This window comes from Acartia tonsa, chromosome 7 (genome assembly GCF_053477335.1).
Source record: "Acartia tonsa isolate MP-2025a chromosome 7, ASM5347733v1, whole genome shotgun sequence".
NCBI lineage: Eukaryota > Metazoa > Arthropoda > Copepoda > Calanoida > Acartiidae > Acartia > Acartia tonsa.
Window position 1 is genome coordinate 37,133,085 of NC_137266.1, and position 16,623 is coordinate 37,149,707.

General features: G+C 32.3%; 1 protein-coding gene across 1 annotated transcript in view; it reads right to left on the minus strand.

Annotated features, from left to right (window-relative positions):
• Nucleotides 1–16,623, minus strand: part of LOC145323687 (neurexin 1-like) — a 46,311-nt gene that overhangs the window by 25,281 nt on the left and 4,407 nt on the right. The window contains exons 5-12 of the mRNA XM_080166136.1: nucleotides 14,449–14,539; nucleotides 13,245–13,384; nucleotides 12,252–12,387; nucleotides 8,128–8,191; nucleotides 2,734–2,824; nucleotides 2,078–2,187; nucleotides 976–1,095; nucleotides 285–357 (exon numbers count right to left, since the gene is read on the minus strand). Of these exons, the coding sequence (XP_080022262.1) occupies nucleotides 285–357; nucleotides 976–1,095; nucleotides 2,078–2,187; nucleotides 2,734–2,824; nucleotides 8,128–8,191; nucleotides 12,252–12,387; nucleotides 13,245–13,384; nucleotides 14,449–14,539 (825 nt within the window). The remainder of the gene's footprint in view (nucleotides 1–284; nucleotides 358–975; nucleotides 1,096–2,077; nucleotides 2,188–2,733; nucleotides 2,825–8,127; nucleotides 8,192–12,251; nucleotides 12,388–13,244; nucleotides 13,385–14,448; nucleotides 14,540–16,623) is intronic.

Below are 16,623 nucleotides of genomic sequence, written 5' to 3' on the forward strand. Positions count from 1 at the left end.
TAGTAAGAGTTAGATTTTTGTTAATTTGCTTATTACTTTAAGTACAGATAGGTTAGGTTATATTGGGTAATGGATAGCCCCGCAAGGTTAGAGAACCACAGGTATAGGCCCAGCTGGATTAGGTCTCCCCACATGTGTTATGCATAAAAAAATAAAATACCCCTTATTAAAATCCTTTTCTCAAAAATAATTGAGAGGTGGGGGGGGGGGGGGTGTCAGTGCTCGCTAAGCACTTTGAGGGAAAGCACCGAATAATGTAAAATAGATAGATAAATGTTAAATACCTGTATCTAAGTCAACTCTGGATAATATCAAGGTATGCCATTGATTGTCAGCTACTGAGACTGGGTGATTATCCTTAAAAAAAATAAAAGCTATAAATAGTTATTTATCGCATCATACTATAAACAGCTTTACACGGATATTAAAATGAAAAACGATAGATTAAAACAAGTTCTGTTAGTCCCAAGGGGCCAAAGGTATAAGAGATAAGAAAATGGAGGATAAACTGATATGCGATACCGATTGCGTCCAACAAATTTACCCCTTCTGTATATTAAACTTTAAACTTTCCACCCTATAATTTTGTAAACTTTCAATTATAAGACCGAAAGCTAGGTCAGTAATTTTGTGAAAATATAGTCATATTAATAAGACTGCAAACAGACATACACGGTATAATCCCTTTCGTGGCAACGCCTCTTAAGGGGCGTTTGGTTGTATTTTCACAGTAGCTTTTGAAAGGTTATTTTAGGGTAGGTTAGTTTAAGTTGGGTGATTACCCTCAGAGTTAGAGCCTCCCGCAGGTGCTAGAAATAGGGGGAAAGCCACTGTAAAACTAAGACAAAACGCCTCTTAAGAGGCGTTGCCACAAAAGGGACTATACCCGACATACATTATGAAAAACTTTAGCTTTTATTTAACTTTATTCTAACTAAAACTAGTTTCACGGATGTTGAGCTAATATTTGTGTACCTTAAGATCCAGCGCTCTGTTAGCCATGCTAATAATGACATGAATATGCCCCTCTAGCAGCTCCACAACCAGAAAATCTGAATTTCTACCTCCATTGTACAGCAGCAGTCCGTATTTAACCTAAAATAACAAGAATTATTATTTACAAATGTAGCGTAGCCTTGTTTCCCTGAAAGCACCAAAAGACTAAAACTATATCTCTTGTATTATGAAACAAAATCTTAAAAAAGATTCAATAAATACCCATATACGTAATTTTCTATTCATGTTCCTAGGGATCTTAAAGGATTAGATGTTCTAAGGAATAAAAACAATGGAAGATAAACTAATATACATCCCCAATAATGATAAACAAAATACCCCTTAGATTAAAGACATTAGTTGAAAAGTTTAGAATACAAGTTTGGAACCAACCAAAAATAATTAATCAAAGTACCCAAAGTTTTGAGCCAACGTGTTTTTAAACCTTTGGGTACCAGTGTAATTAACAGTCCAGTGTCCCCTTCCTCCCTGCATGCGTACCTTACTTTAAAATTTATTAAAATATTAGTGTCCGTCCATCAATCATAAAATTTAATAATGTCAACTAAGATGTGAATATGAATAGAATCAATGTTTATATATTAAATTCATATTCAGGAGCAAAGATACTCTATAATTCAGAATTTCCGTCAGCTATGGATGAAGAAACATAACGTATAATGAAACTTGAAATTAGGCTAGATTAGTTTTCATGCAACATTATACTTTTTTGGAATATAATATACGAACAATAGAGAATGTTAAAAAACATTATTTGACACTAAAAAATCGTAAAATTCATTCAAAAATTTCCAGAATACTAAAAATTTCATTAAACAGACGCACATACATCATATGACTTTTGACATTAGACATCAAATAACTTAAAACTATTACAGTGAAAAAAATGCGTATTTCTTAAAAATGTCTTGATTTTAAGCACTAGTATCCCCCTCCCCTCTTATTTTTGAGAAAATTTGAGAAAATTTCAGTGATCAACATGAACTTTGACGGAAAGCACCAAAAATACTTCTATACAGACAGACTATAGTTATAAATTTGCTATGCTATTAAATCATACCTTAGTTTTAAACATGAGCCTAATGTTCAGATCATAATAGGCTTTCAGTTGTGGGAGGCCAAGGAATGAATGTTTCGTTGGGAATGAAACCGGTTTTGACGGGTTTAAACCTAAATATCAAGAATAGATAAATAACCTTAGAACTCTTTAAATTTACATATATACCCCTTTAACTACTTTTTAAACTTATATTCTAAGTTCATTAATTGTCTTTCTAGTTATTTATCCTTCTATCTATCTATGTATATGTTATTAGTCAGTTTGTTTGATTTCCTTCCTGTAATTATTTTTGGAACACAGTAATAGTGTCTGACTGATTATGACGTAAAAAAAAAAATTAGCGAATGAGAGGCCACTGTAAATTTTACCATTGGTTAATAACGGCCTCTCATTGGCTAATTTTTTTTGTTACGTCATAATCAGTCAGACACTATTACTGTGTTCTTATTTTTGTCCATCTGTCCTATCTGTCTTTTTGTCTGCCTTTCTATGTGTGTCTGTCTGTCTGACTATCTATTATCTATCTATATATCTACCTTTCTGTCTGACTGTCTGTCTTTCTGACTGACTGTCTGCCTGTCTGTCTTTCTGACTGACTGTCTGCCTGTCCTTCTGTCTGTCTGTCTAACCATTTATCTATCTATATTCTATATAACCTGAAGGTAGAAATGTAGCCGAGGTCTCACTACTCATTAGAAGTTTATCATGCTGAAGTTCTAACAATGGTTTTCCATTCATCAATACTTGCTAAGGGTAATTTCATAGTTAGCATTTTTATAAAGTACTAAGGCTTTTTTGTCTGAAGCTTAAGATCTCTATAATTAATAAACCGATTAGGTTCTCTATTACAGGTAAGCGTCACATAGGTCCTGCGATGGTGTTAGTCTGTTACATTTTAAGATTCAAGTCTTGGAATGGTTTTTGGCTACTTTCTCTCTGTCCATTCAAATACAGAACCCCTAGATGCTAGGGGCGTATCTGATAGTAGTAAAAATAGTAAGATTAGCGTAAATTATAGTGAGAGTAGGGGGAATGCCTTGGTTCAAACAGGCGCAACATACTACCATGCACAGCTAGGACTTCCAAACAAGAGTGGTGCAACAAAATGGGTGGTTGTCTGGTGGATATTACTTAAACATATATCCTTGGTTGTTGGAGTATTGCATCCCATTACAAGCAAATGCTGCTTTGGCTTCTCTAGGTGATAGATAATTGCTTAAAATCGAAGGAGAATCCCGCCTTGACGAGGTAATTAACTAGGTAAAGTATGATGTCTGGTGTTTTTGGCTATTCTCTAATTAATACCTCTGATGAGGGTTGATAATAACTTGGAGCCAGACCTTTTGTAGTAGGTCCCAAGGGAAAGTATCTTATAGATGTCATATAATACAAATGACCAATGATAGGCTAGCATACTTTTTACCATTGGTCAATTAAAATGTGTAATGGCCTATCACTGGTCATTTGTATTGTATGACTTTTATATTAGACTTTCTATAAGCTGCTTCCCCAAGGGACTTTGATTGAATACTCTTTGTCTGAAAGTCCTATATATTCATAGTAATTAGTTGCGACAATTTAAGGCCAAGAAATTTCTTCTTCTCTAACTAATAATATTGCAACCCGAAATAAGTGTTTTTTTTTATAAATCAAAATTATTATCATTAAAATGAATTAAAGTAAAAGCATGCAAAAAAAGAAAATAACTAAAACTAATATCTATTCAAAAAATCTAATAATATTCTTTTTCTTTTTTTGTTGTTAAAAGCGCTGAATAAACATTTATATTTGTTCTATTTTATATTTGGCTGACTACAGAAAAGTCAGGATTTGGACAAACATTCTGGTAACACAATTAGAAGCATGTTTGGATTAAACACCAATTGAATTTTTCTTAGTTGAAGGGGGTGGGGGGGGGGGCGGGGGGATGGTTGAGGTCATACCCCCTATACTTAAATGTAACTATTCATTTAATATTTAACCTAACCAAAGACATATTTTTGATTGAATATTTTTTCTTTTCTATAAGAACTAATGAATTAAAACCAGACAAATTCTTATATAAGAGTAGCAAGATTGAGTTTGTCTATGTGAGTGTGTAACGAAGAATCTTACTAGCATCAAAACCGACATAGTTGTCCTTCTCATAGGTCCTTATTTTTTCTTTTTAAAACTAAAATTGAAAGTGGGATGGGGTAGACCTCCACCCCCCCCCTCCCTCACTCTAAGTGCCCAGATAGTTTCTAGGGGTGTAGCCGCTAATACATAGAAAAAGCTAAACATAAATAGATAGAGATAGAGAAAGAGAGAGATATAGAGAGTCAGACATAGAGATGTCTAGAAAGAATGAAATAAAGTAAATGTCATTTACAGATATCATATTAACATATATATAGAGTTTATATATAATCATTTAACATAATAGCGACTGAATCTCTCGCCTCTAAGAGCCTCATTTCAATTGGTATAAAAAAAAATATATTTTATAAATAAAATTTAGTCTGTCAGTCCATAAAGATATTGGGATACTTCTCAGCTGCTATTTAAGAAAGACTTCCGATTTTTGTTGTGAAGATTCCCCTTACCAAAAAAAGTCTATCTAGTATACAACACACATAGTCCGTTAGTCTGTCAGACATTCTACAAAAAAATATATATTGGGAAAATAGCGTTTAACCAGTTCTGTAAAGTTTTTCTTAGTGACTCAGACTTACCAACCATTTTTGAGATCTTTTGTTAGAGACAAAATCTTGTACAACTTCAATACTAGATGGCATAAAGTATGAAATTCTAAATTCTAGTTTAGATTTAAATTTTTGTTTTGGAATATATTTATGTTTAAGTTTAGTTACATCTTGCTTTGTTATTAAATACTATATTCTAGTTAAAATTCTACATTTGTCTCAACATTCACAATTTAATATTTTCCTCAAAGTGAGGGATACATCCATGGCAGAAAATATGCTTCCTTATTGTGCCAGCGTTTTATCATTTTCTCGAGATATCGAGACACCCTCAAAAGCATATTTATCATTAAATGAATTCAACTTCGCCACCCCCCCCCCCTAAAAAAAATAGAGTTAATAAAGGTTTGAGATCAACAACACAATTCTATCTGAATACATGGTTAGAGCTATTCGTTAGATAAGGACTTTTGTACATTTCTTAGAAAAGAAAAGCTTTGATTGAAACAATTGTAGTTGTACTTTATCTGAGGATCTTAAAGGATAAGATAATCGACGATAAATTATTTAAACTTTCAATAATGTTGAATAAAAAAATTACCCATTCTGTAGATTGAAATTATGGGTTGGATACAATCCAGTTTAAAACCAGCCAATAAAATTAGATTAAAGTACCCAAAGTTTTTGGGTTAACAAATAAGATAACGATGTTATAAAACTCTAGGTATCAGTGTAATTTACAGTCCAATGTCCCCTGCCTCCCTGAGTTTATCTCTGCATTTTAAGTTTTTAATATTTCTAAAACATTACCAGTCTAAATTTAATAATTTACAAAACAAAACAAAAAAAATTTAAGAACTCTTGTATTTATTTTTAATGAGAATATTTTGAACGAGTTGCAATCATTTGTCCACGGATTGGAAAATAAAATAAAGTTTTGATCCAAAGATTTTTATATTCTTATTCTTGGACAACTTCTTTAAAATAATACAATACATGTGTTTTAAGCACGGTAATAAACCAGTGGCGTGAACAGGTTTTGCAGCAAAGAAATATTTATTGCAATTTTTCAACTGTAAAAGACATTTCCAAATTGTAATTAAGGTTTATGCAAGAGATTCTTAAGTTAGATAGTTAGATATCAACTTAGTAGGGATATGGTTAAACTTGGTTTCTGTAGGTTCAATAAGTATAATCTACCTGAAGTGCTTCATACAACCCTCCCTATACACATTCGGGTATAGTCCCTTCTGTGACAACGCCTCTTAAGAAGCGTTTATTCGTATTTTCACAATAGATTTTCTCCTATTTCAAGTCCCTGGGGGGTGCTCTAACCCTGCAGGGCCAATTATCTAACGCTGCGGGGAAATCACCTAACCTAACATAACCTAAAATAACCCATACTGCTGTGAAAATACGATGAAAGGCCCGGCCCCTTCAGAGGCGTTGTCACGAAAGGGACTATTCCTGTTGCTTTCTAGATACAACAGAAAGTTTTAACCCTGCATGCAGGGAGATATGTGTCTCTTATTCATCATACCTAACCAAAAATCATTAATAGTGAAAGAAGGGTAGTTGTTGTTTGTACAAAAATATCCCATGACCACAGGACCATTTAGGATTTCTTTACAGGAAAGCTTTTAATTAATAGCATATCTATATTATTTATTTTTGGTGGGTATGTAAACCCTCAAAATATGATTATTGTAGGGGAAAGAATACAAACCAAAAAAAGATATCCGGAGGGGGTGGGGGTGTATGTACATATGCTCCACTAGAGAACTGGGGCGATGCCCTTCTCTGTGTGTTAGTTAAGTATGCAAATTCCTAATTTTAGCCTCAGGTCTGACATTTCAATTAGTTGCAGTAGAATTATACAAATTACTCAGAAGATAGATAGATATTTTTATACACATATAATAACAGAGGTATAACAATACATCCAGATTTAACAGATCAATGAAATACTTTACAAAAAGATGCTTGTATTTTAAATCACTATAGGGATATGTGATTTTCTATACATGATACACGACTGATTTTTTGTGAAGGTTCCCTATGCCATCATCCTTTACGCAATTTACTTTGTTCGTTGGTCTGTCATTCATGATACAATGTATGTATATATAAAAAACATGTAAGGTTTTCATGATTTTTTTGCAATACATTTGGTCTTGAACTTCTGATCTGATATAACTATATCCGTATTGTCATTTTTGATTAATTTGTGATTTGTTACTTATGAATGTTGTCATCCTTGGTTATGACTCAATTAGAAAGGTTGGTCTGATAAGTAGTGCTTTAATACCTGGATGTTGGCACTCCCCACCCCTCTCTCCCAAGATACTAGGGGCTAAGTCGCTAGGATAAGATATAGAGTAATGATAAATATTTTCAAATGTAGTTGTAGAGATAGAATAGACAGTGTATAATACAAATGGATATAGAATTACTTGGATATTGCACCAGATTGTCGCCTACTCTAATAAAATTAATCCTCCAACTGGCAAATATAACGAAACTCTAATCACCCCCCTCACTTATGACTTTACCCCATCCCCTCCTTTGGCCGTATTGACCAATAGCTGGTGTCTATACTAACAACCTAAATTAATGACAAAAATCCCCTGTTACAATCTCCACGTATAATATATCCATTATACTACAATACAAGTGTGGTGAGTCAATTTGAAATTCAATTATTGTTGAGATATTGTTTCTGATGTGAGTTCATTTTCTGGTTAGGTTACACCAGGGATGATAGAGATAAGACAATAGCCGATAAATTAATTTACATCCCCAATTGCAGCAAACAAAATTACCCCATCTGTAGCTACAAATTATTGGTTAAAGTTTAACCAACCAATCAAGGTTTATTAAGTTCCAAGGATTTGAAGCCAATGGATGAGATATCGTGTTTGTAAAACTTTGGGGACAAGTTTAATTCACCGTCCACAATCGCCACCCTCACTGTAGTATATAGACATGAGCAAGATTGACATTTTTTGTGTGAAATTGTTAGTTTTAGCTAGTGTTTTGTGTTTTTTCTTGCTAATACACAACGATCTAATACTGTATCTAGCCGATTTAGTCAAAGGATAAACACACACACACACATAGAAAATCAACTGTAGGTGATAGTATACTTATAGTCATATGTAATTACTTTGAGTATCTTAAAAGTCAAGACTAATTGATATTATTGCAATATTAAATGTTTATATCTACTGCCAGCGTGTTTGTGTTCTTCGGTCTGCGTTCTCTAAGAAATACTTAACCGTAAGTTCTCTTCCAGGACAAACATATGAACAGATACTTGATATAGCATAGATGCTACTAATGAATAATATAAAAATTATGAAATTCCTGAATGTTTCCAGAGAAGTTTGGATAATTCTGAGGGGGTGACAGGCCTGACCCAATGCTGTACCTGAAAAAAAATAGGAAAATTATTTGGGATTTAAAGGTATTAGGCAATCCTTTTATATATGGTTATCATTTATAACGTTGCTTTTTATAAATTCTTGAAAGGTTTATAACTATGGGAGAGGGTAATTGTAAGAGAAATCGCCGATAAAAAAATGAGGACTCACCCATAGGCGTCCAAGGGAGGGGGGGGTAATGGGCCATTTGGCACCCCCAAAATTTTTTTAACAATACCCCCTCCAAAAAAAATTACCCCTACCTTGGGGGTGCCGTAGGCACCCCCAACGATTTTGGGGGGGGTATTTACCCCCTCCAAACCATTTTGGGGGGGGTAATTACCCCCCCAAAAATAAATGTTCTTAAAAAAATTTTTGGGGGGTGTATTTCCCCCCCCCCCCAATTGAATGTTCTTAAAAAAAAAATTTTACTGAAAATTTTTTTTTTTGGGGGGGAGGGAGTAATCCCCGCCCACCCCCCCTAAACCATCCCGGGGATCTATGATGTAATTGTAAAGCACTGAAGATTCCATAAAATAGATACCTAACTAAATTAAATATTTCATTAAATAATTAAAAAGAATTTCTATAGGCGATTTCTTTTGGGAGGATGTCAGGGTGTCTCAAAACTAGTTATAAAACTTACCAGGACCCATAAGACGCTTCACTTTAAAGTATAATCATATTGGTTCATTGGTTAGTGAGTTAATTATTGTATTTTTATGTTCTAAAGAATGAGATACTACTATATATTTGAATAGTAGTGGCGCCCTTAGCATCTAAGAACTCGTGTTTTATAAAGGGTAAAAAGGGAAGAGAAAAATAGCCTAAAACCACTCAAAGGATTGACCTATAATAGTGTGGAAACATCATGGGATCTATGTGAAACTTTCATAAAAAGGAGAACGCAGTATTAAAAGTAATGAAATCTGAAGCTATAGTCAAATAAACCTTAATTACTACTTTAAGTTATAGGATAGTACTTATTAACTTAATAGATTAGGTAGGTGCTTTTTTTACATAATTAAATTACCCCCTCCAAAAATTTTACCCCCGGGGTAAATTAGTTTGGGGTGGGTAATTACCCCCCCCCCCAACAGATTTGGGGGGAGTATTTACCCCCCCCCAACAGACTTTAGGGGGGGTAATTACCCCCCCCAATCAAATTTTACCCCCGGGGTAAAAATTTTGGGGGGGCAAAAAAAAATTTCGGCGCGCTTCGCGCGCCATTTTACCCCCCCCCAAACACGAATTACCCCCCCCCCCTAAAATTTTTTACCCCCCCCCAAAAAAAAAGCTTGGACGCCCCTGGTCACTCACCAAAAAATATTTTTTCTTATTAGAACTAAAATTAAAAATGGCAGAGAGTCGAATTCAGTTATCTCAAGTGCCCCTAATAGACTCTAGGGGCGTATCCGCTAGTTGAATATAAAGTATTTTCTCGTATTCATTTGAATCCGGTGGATAGGAACCGGTTCTCATGAATACGAAAAAACTATGTCTAGCATCGTATTATATCCAGTTTTCTACGAATATAGAAATGTACAATCATAAGATTAAAACCAGTTTTTTTAGCCGGTGCCTTCGGCACCACGGGGCTAAAAAAACTAGTTTTAAACTTATAATTGTACATTCTATATCCGCGGAAAGCCGTTTATAATACGATACGAGAAATAACTATTATTGCCTAATATTAAACATTATTAAGAACTAGCGACTGCGTCTCTAGCTTCTTAATGTTTTATATACAAAGAGGAAAGAAGGGAGTAGAATAATGGAATAAAACTCTTAATGCTTAAATATGAATATAAATTGGCTAAAACCACCACGGGACCTATATGAAGCTTTCTTGAAAACGAGAACTGAATCATTTTGGTAGCTCCAGAAAAAGAAGACATCACTACTTTATCATTGAAAGAATCATTTTATTATGTGATAAAAATTTGGTAACCACAAAATATGATTTTTATATATTATACAACTTTCTCTTATTTAACATGACCTCCTTTTATCCTATAAATACTATCTATTGTTATCAGGAGCAAAGCTTCTCTACAATTAGGTTGTGGCTGTATGTCTATACGTCCGTTAAATATGTCTTCTATATAGATTAAGCAATTTGGAATTGTCTAGCATTTTTAAAACTGTGTGGAATAAGAATATGTAAATTTAAACAAATTTTGACACCAAGTTTTTTTTATGATTAAAACATCCTATTTATTAGACATTAAAAAAAATTGATTCATAGATAAAAAGGCATAATGTTTGATCGTTTACCTTACTTCATTGTTCTTAGATTTTATAATTAAATTAAATTTTTAGGAAAATTTTTTAAAGATTTAGGTAAATTTATTTTCTAGGTTCTTGATATGGATGTTTTGATCCTTGTTTTTGTATGGCGCGGAGAGAGCATAATAAAAACATAATAAACAGACATAAAAGATATGATTATAAGTGATAACATAGGTATTATCATACTTATATACACTACAGATATAATAAATATAGATGTACTATAGGAAGGATATTTGGCAAAATATGTATTGGCCCATTTCATAGCAGACCATTTTTTCATAAAAACCGTGTATATGGCTTACATGTCATAAAAATGATATTTTTAAAATGAGTAGCGCAGAAATATTCATAGAATGGACAAACAAAAGTTATGGCTGACAGACAGACGTACAAAACAATGTATAGACTAGATGCGCTTATTGGAATATTCACTGAAAATTTCAGCTCTTTGAATTTTCATTAACAATCACATTTCCCCATAGCGTTACGGAGTAACCGACGGACAGAAAAATGAATTAGAGAGTAGCTTCGTTATTAAATCAAGTTAAAATCAAGACATTAATTGATAATCATCAATTTGTCATTCTTATACATATGTATTTTGGAACGTTTATATAAAAGGCCAATGCTATAATAATCTCATTTTATATCTCTTCTTTAACGTTATTAAATATTATACAGTATACAAAAGGAGTATTAGAGAGAAAAAAAAAATTTTCCTTTTATAGTAACAATGACTCATAAGATTTTTTCTTTTGTGCTAGCTAGATTAAAAAAAAACTTAACTTCATTTTCTATTTGAAGATAATTCTTTATGAATTATGTTTTTAAAGACGCTTTGAATTTTTATGTCAAAGGTCCCAAACTTTTACTATTGAAATTTTATAATAATTTTAATAATAGAAATATATGTTTGATAAAATATAACTATTAATCAAAATATGTAATATTTTGAGTTTAAGAATAATGTGTAAAAATACCAGCTTATTTTTCTCTAAAAAGTATTAGTTATAAATGTAAAATAAGAATATAAAAAAATAATAATCTTTGCTCAAATCAGTATCTTATATTTTTTATATATAAATTTTTAAGCTATATAACTATTGGGTAATAATAATATGATAATAAAGTGAAAAATAAATCTTTTATTTATTTATTCTTTTCCTTTTTCTTGGTAGATGATCGAAAATATAAATAGTTCTTGGTATTATCAGTTGTGAGCCAAAAAAAATACTCAAATAATTCCTATAACTAACACTCTACTAGTCCACTTACACTTTACTATTTATAGATATAGAATATGCATGGATATTTTGACAGGGGAAAAATCCTCTAAAGGTTGCTAACATGTACCCTATCAATTGGTCAGTAACAGTTAGTTAATCTAGTGGAGGGAAGGGAATGGGTTAAAGGTTGTGGGTTATTTTAGCCTGCTGCGAGGTGGACATCATTAGAGAACAAGAAAATCTGGAGAAACATCTAAGTAATAATATATCCATTCTTATATTTCTATAGTAAAGCAGCTACTCTACTATTTATTACTCCTACACACATTCAAATAGACTTACTTTCAAATATGTCTTTGAAAAATAAGAACAGTATAATATAATTCAGAAGTTTAGATTAATATTAGAAAACAATACACTCAAATATTTACAATTAAAGTATTCTATAATAAAATTTGCACTGACGTATAGCCAGACAGTCAAACGGACAAACGATTAAACAAGTAGCTGTGCTTCTTTAGATAATTTCAAAAAAAAGATGTTTCACCTTGATCTTTTGAGAACAGATGTTGAGCTCATCAGGGTTTCAGTTCTTTGGGTAACTCCATCAATCTCTAGTACTACATGTCTGCCTGACCTTAGAACATGGACACTGTGCCATGTGCCACTATCTAGTCCAAATCCTAGATAACAAGATAATCATTTTCAAAGATAGATTAATTGCTACTATCCAGTCAAAATCCTAGATAATTATTTATATAGATAGATTGTTTAAAACCAAGATAGATAGAAAGATAGATGAACAGATAATAGAACAACATGTATGACAGATCTTAGCACATGGACACTGTGCCATGTGCCACTATCTAGTACAATTTCTAGATAAGTAGATTGGTTTTTATATAGATAGATTGTTTAAAACCTAGATAGATATATAAATAGATAGATAGAACTTCAAGTCTAACAGAACTTGACACTTTGCCATGTGCCACTATCTAATCCAAATTTTAGATAATTAGATTGTTCTTATATAATTGATGAAACCTAGATACATAGATAAATAGATGAATAGATAGATAAAACTACATGTCTACCAGACCTTAGCATATGGACACTGTGCCATGTGCCACTATCTAGTACAAATCCTAGAAAAGTAAATAATTATAATATGGACACTGTGCCATTTGCCATCTATATAAATAGATTGTTTGAAAACTAGAACTAGAACTTTGTTATCTTAGATTATTAATAATACTGAAAACTATTCATTCCAGATAGAAATATAGATGACTATTTATATCAATTTAATCATCTATTAATCTATCAACCTATCTATTTATTCACATATCCATTAGTTCATCTATCCATCTAAATATATATTCAATAATTCATCTATCTATCTATCCATCCATATTTTTATCTATCATCCCATCTATCTATCTATCCATCCATATTTTTATCTATCAATTCATCTATCTATCCATCTATCTATATATCAATTCATTTATTCATCTACCTATTTATCTATCTATCAATATACCTGAGAGCATGACAGACTCATGAGCATCCATCCTGATGGTGAGAACTAGACCCCCTCTGCTCAGAGCTATCTCCAGTCTATCTGTGCTCCACTCATCATAGGTAGAGAATATTACTCCGCTCGGCTCAATTGTTTTGAACCTAGTCATTATGGGCTGTTAGTAAAGAACAAAATTAAGAAGATTTTCAGTATAGCTTTGAAACCGATTAATACCCGCTAGACAGATTATAACTGGTTTTCAGCCATATTGAAAAATTATGTATAGCATCGTATTACAGACAATTTTCCACGAATATTAAAACAAAAATCATAGAATTAATACCAGTTTTGTTAGGCTAACAAAACTCGTTGTAATCTTATCATTTTTTTATTTTAATAACCGCGAAAAGCTGTCTATAACAGGATGCTACAAATAACTATTATTGAACTATTTTTATTATATTTTTTTAGCTAAAATAAATCTATTTATAATAATAATGATTTCTCAATTCAGTTGCAATAAAACAAAAAGAGAAAGAAATAAAATCTGTGTTTCTGACATTTTCATTAATTAATATTAATTTTACTATTTATTATTATTATTATTTTTAAATCAGGGCTTTTCTACAATTAATGTGTATTAGTGTATTTTAGTGATAGAGCTCATATATTTTAATGTTCGTTTGTCCGTCTGTCTGAATTGTTAAGGTTTAATCCTATGGATATTATTATCTCTTTTAACTAAATTATTCAAAATTAAATATAATTAATCCAGCATAAAATTATTTTAATTAGATTAATTAGGATTACTGTACTTTCACAAAAAATTATCATAAAGTTTGTTTTTATAAATTATCTGTCTTTTACTCTGAAGGGGGAAACTGAATTTGTTTTGTTTTTTCATGTGAAAATATCATTTACTCAGCTGCTATATACACTAGTCTTGACAAAATTAAGATAACTACTAACCCTTTATTTTTTCCCTTATGCCTAGCTCCTGCAGAGAGACTTAACCAAGCGGGGCCTCTATTTTAAGAGCCCTAAATTAATGCGGGGCTACCTTTTCCCCAATAATTACCTAACCTAACTTGACTGAATGTTATAAAGAAACAGATGGAAAAACTATCCCACCTCCCTCCCTTGTTTTCAACTTATTTCAAAATGCTTTCTATGCTCGACAACGCACTTTGAGGGAAAGCGCCGGAATGTTTGGTTGTAAACTAACCTGACAGAAATATCATCAGCTTCAATGTCAGATTGTTGGCTAGCCACAACTTTGACGTCTTCCAGCCCAGTCAAGTGAAGAGTTGCTGCGCCTTAACAAAAATAAAAGTGTATTTTAAAAAGATACAACAAATATATTAGATGTTTAACCCAGACAACTACCTGGTTCCAGTGGAGGGGACCTTTTTCGTCTGCTAGCAAATTGCGTTTTCCTCTTTTGTAGCGACTTTATTAATATTTCCGACACAATTGGCTGATATTTAAAGACCCAATGGAAAGTAGGCACAAGGTCCCCAAACCATGAACATACAGTTATTTAACCCCCGCACCCTCTATCATCTTACTTTTAATTATGCTAACAATTAGATAAATGAGGGAGATGGGATTAGAAGTGGGAAAGAAACCCCCTAAAAAAAATGAAGGATAATCCCTCATTCTTATTACGTCACATGGATCATTTTTGACACAATTTTAACACAATTTGGACTTTGTCAACCAATAGATATATTAACCAATCCTTCCCATACAACTCTTTTTTAAAGAGTATCTTATATGTCACTCTATAACAAGTTTAGCCACTGAATCTGTGAATCATTTTGTTTAACGCCCCTAGAGACATACGGAGAGATAGAAAATACATATTATTGCATATAATAGAAGATAGAGGCGAAGCCATATGTATTTAAAGAGTAACGAAGCAGACATCTCACATTAATCTTTTAAATTGGTGACAATTTAATCCTAGGAAAAGCCTGTGTCATGAAAAATCTTGTCCCATTTATTTTCAACCTTTGCCCTGGAAAGCAGGGATATTTAGGGATAAGAAAATGGACAATACATTGACTACATACCCAAAGTTGATAAATAATATTAACCGTTTCTGTAGATCAAAATTGATGGTTGAAATGTTTGGACATTACTAAATAAACAAAAAGTACAAACAGTTTCTGAGCCAACAAATAAGATTTCGTGGGAAAAAAAACGGTGGGTACCAGACTAATTTACGTTGCAATGTTCCCTCCCATCTTGTCTGGAAAGGAAATTAAGAATTAACTAGGACAATTATGTTAGTCAGTAGAGTAGCGATATCAACTAACAATACATATGTATATAAAAGCAAGAAGATCTTTGACTGTACAGAAGGATTTCGTTAACTGCTGAATCGTTATGGTTCTCCTTTATAATGTAGCTTCTTATAGGTCATGGGAAAGTTTTTAAACTATATTTGACAAGCGAAATTAATTGAATAGTGAAGAAATTAATCAATTTATTTTATTTGCGAAAAGTTTGGTCAATAGTTTTGGTATGTTTCATACGTTTGATTTCAAATGACATTTTGCAATGTATATTGTTGTTTGGAAAGATCTCTTAAACGGCTTTAACGATATCTTAAAATCTTCAGAAAAGATTAACATTAGTCCTACTCCTAAGTAGGTTTTGGACTATTTAATGGTGATTATCTTTTTTTCTTACATTTTCCCCTTTTCTGTATTAAAACAAGGATGACAACATCCATAAAAGCGAAGCACTGAAACGGTAGGACAAACGGACATGAACACTTATATATTGTCAGAACTAAATAATCAGAATATAAATATATAAGAGTCGAAGCAAAATTTGTTTTAAAAAATGCTTTATACAGGATAATGTTTATGGACATACCTACATTTTAAGGACTTGATTATAGAGTTGCTTCGCTTATAACATTATACTTTGTTCTCCCAGGAATCAATATACCAAAAATCAGATCAATCGGATGATTTGATCACATAAAAATTTGTTGTTAAAAAAGTAAAAAAATCAACATGTTTAAAACGGACGTACGGACATTTTGGTAATTTTTTATAGAGTTGCTACGCTTTCTAAATCGTACCTAACTATTAAAGGAATCACCATGCAAAATTTGAAATCGATAGGACAATCCTAACATGCCTAAATTAACGAAAAAAGCTATCCGTTACGGACGGACGGACGTACGGACGTACGGACGGATGGACGGACGGACCGACCCTAATTATAGAAAAGCTTCGCTTTTAAAAATATTAATGTGGTATTACCCCTCGCCAACCTATTTTAGAGCTAAGTCAATTTTTTTACTAAAATAAAGTAAAAGATCCATATGAAACATCTTTACCATTCAAATCTAATACATATAAAGTATCACTATATATATTGT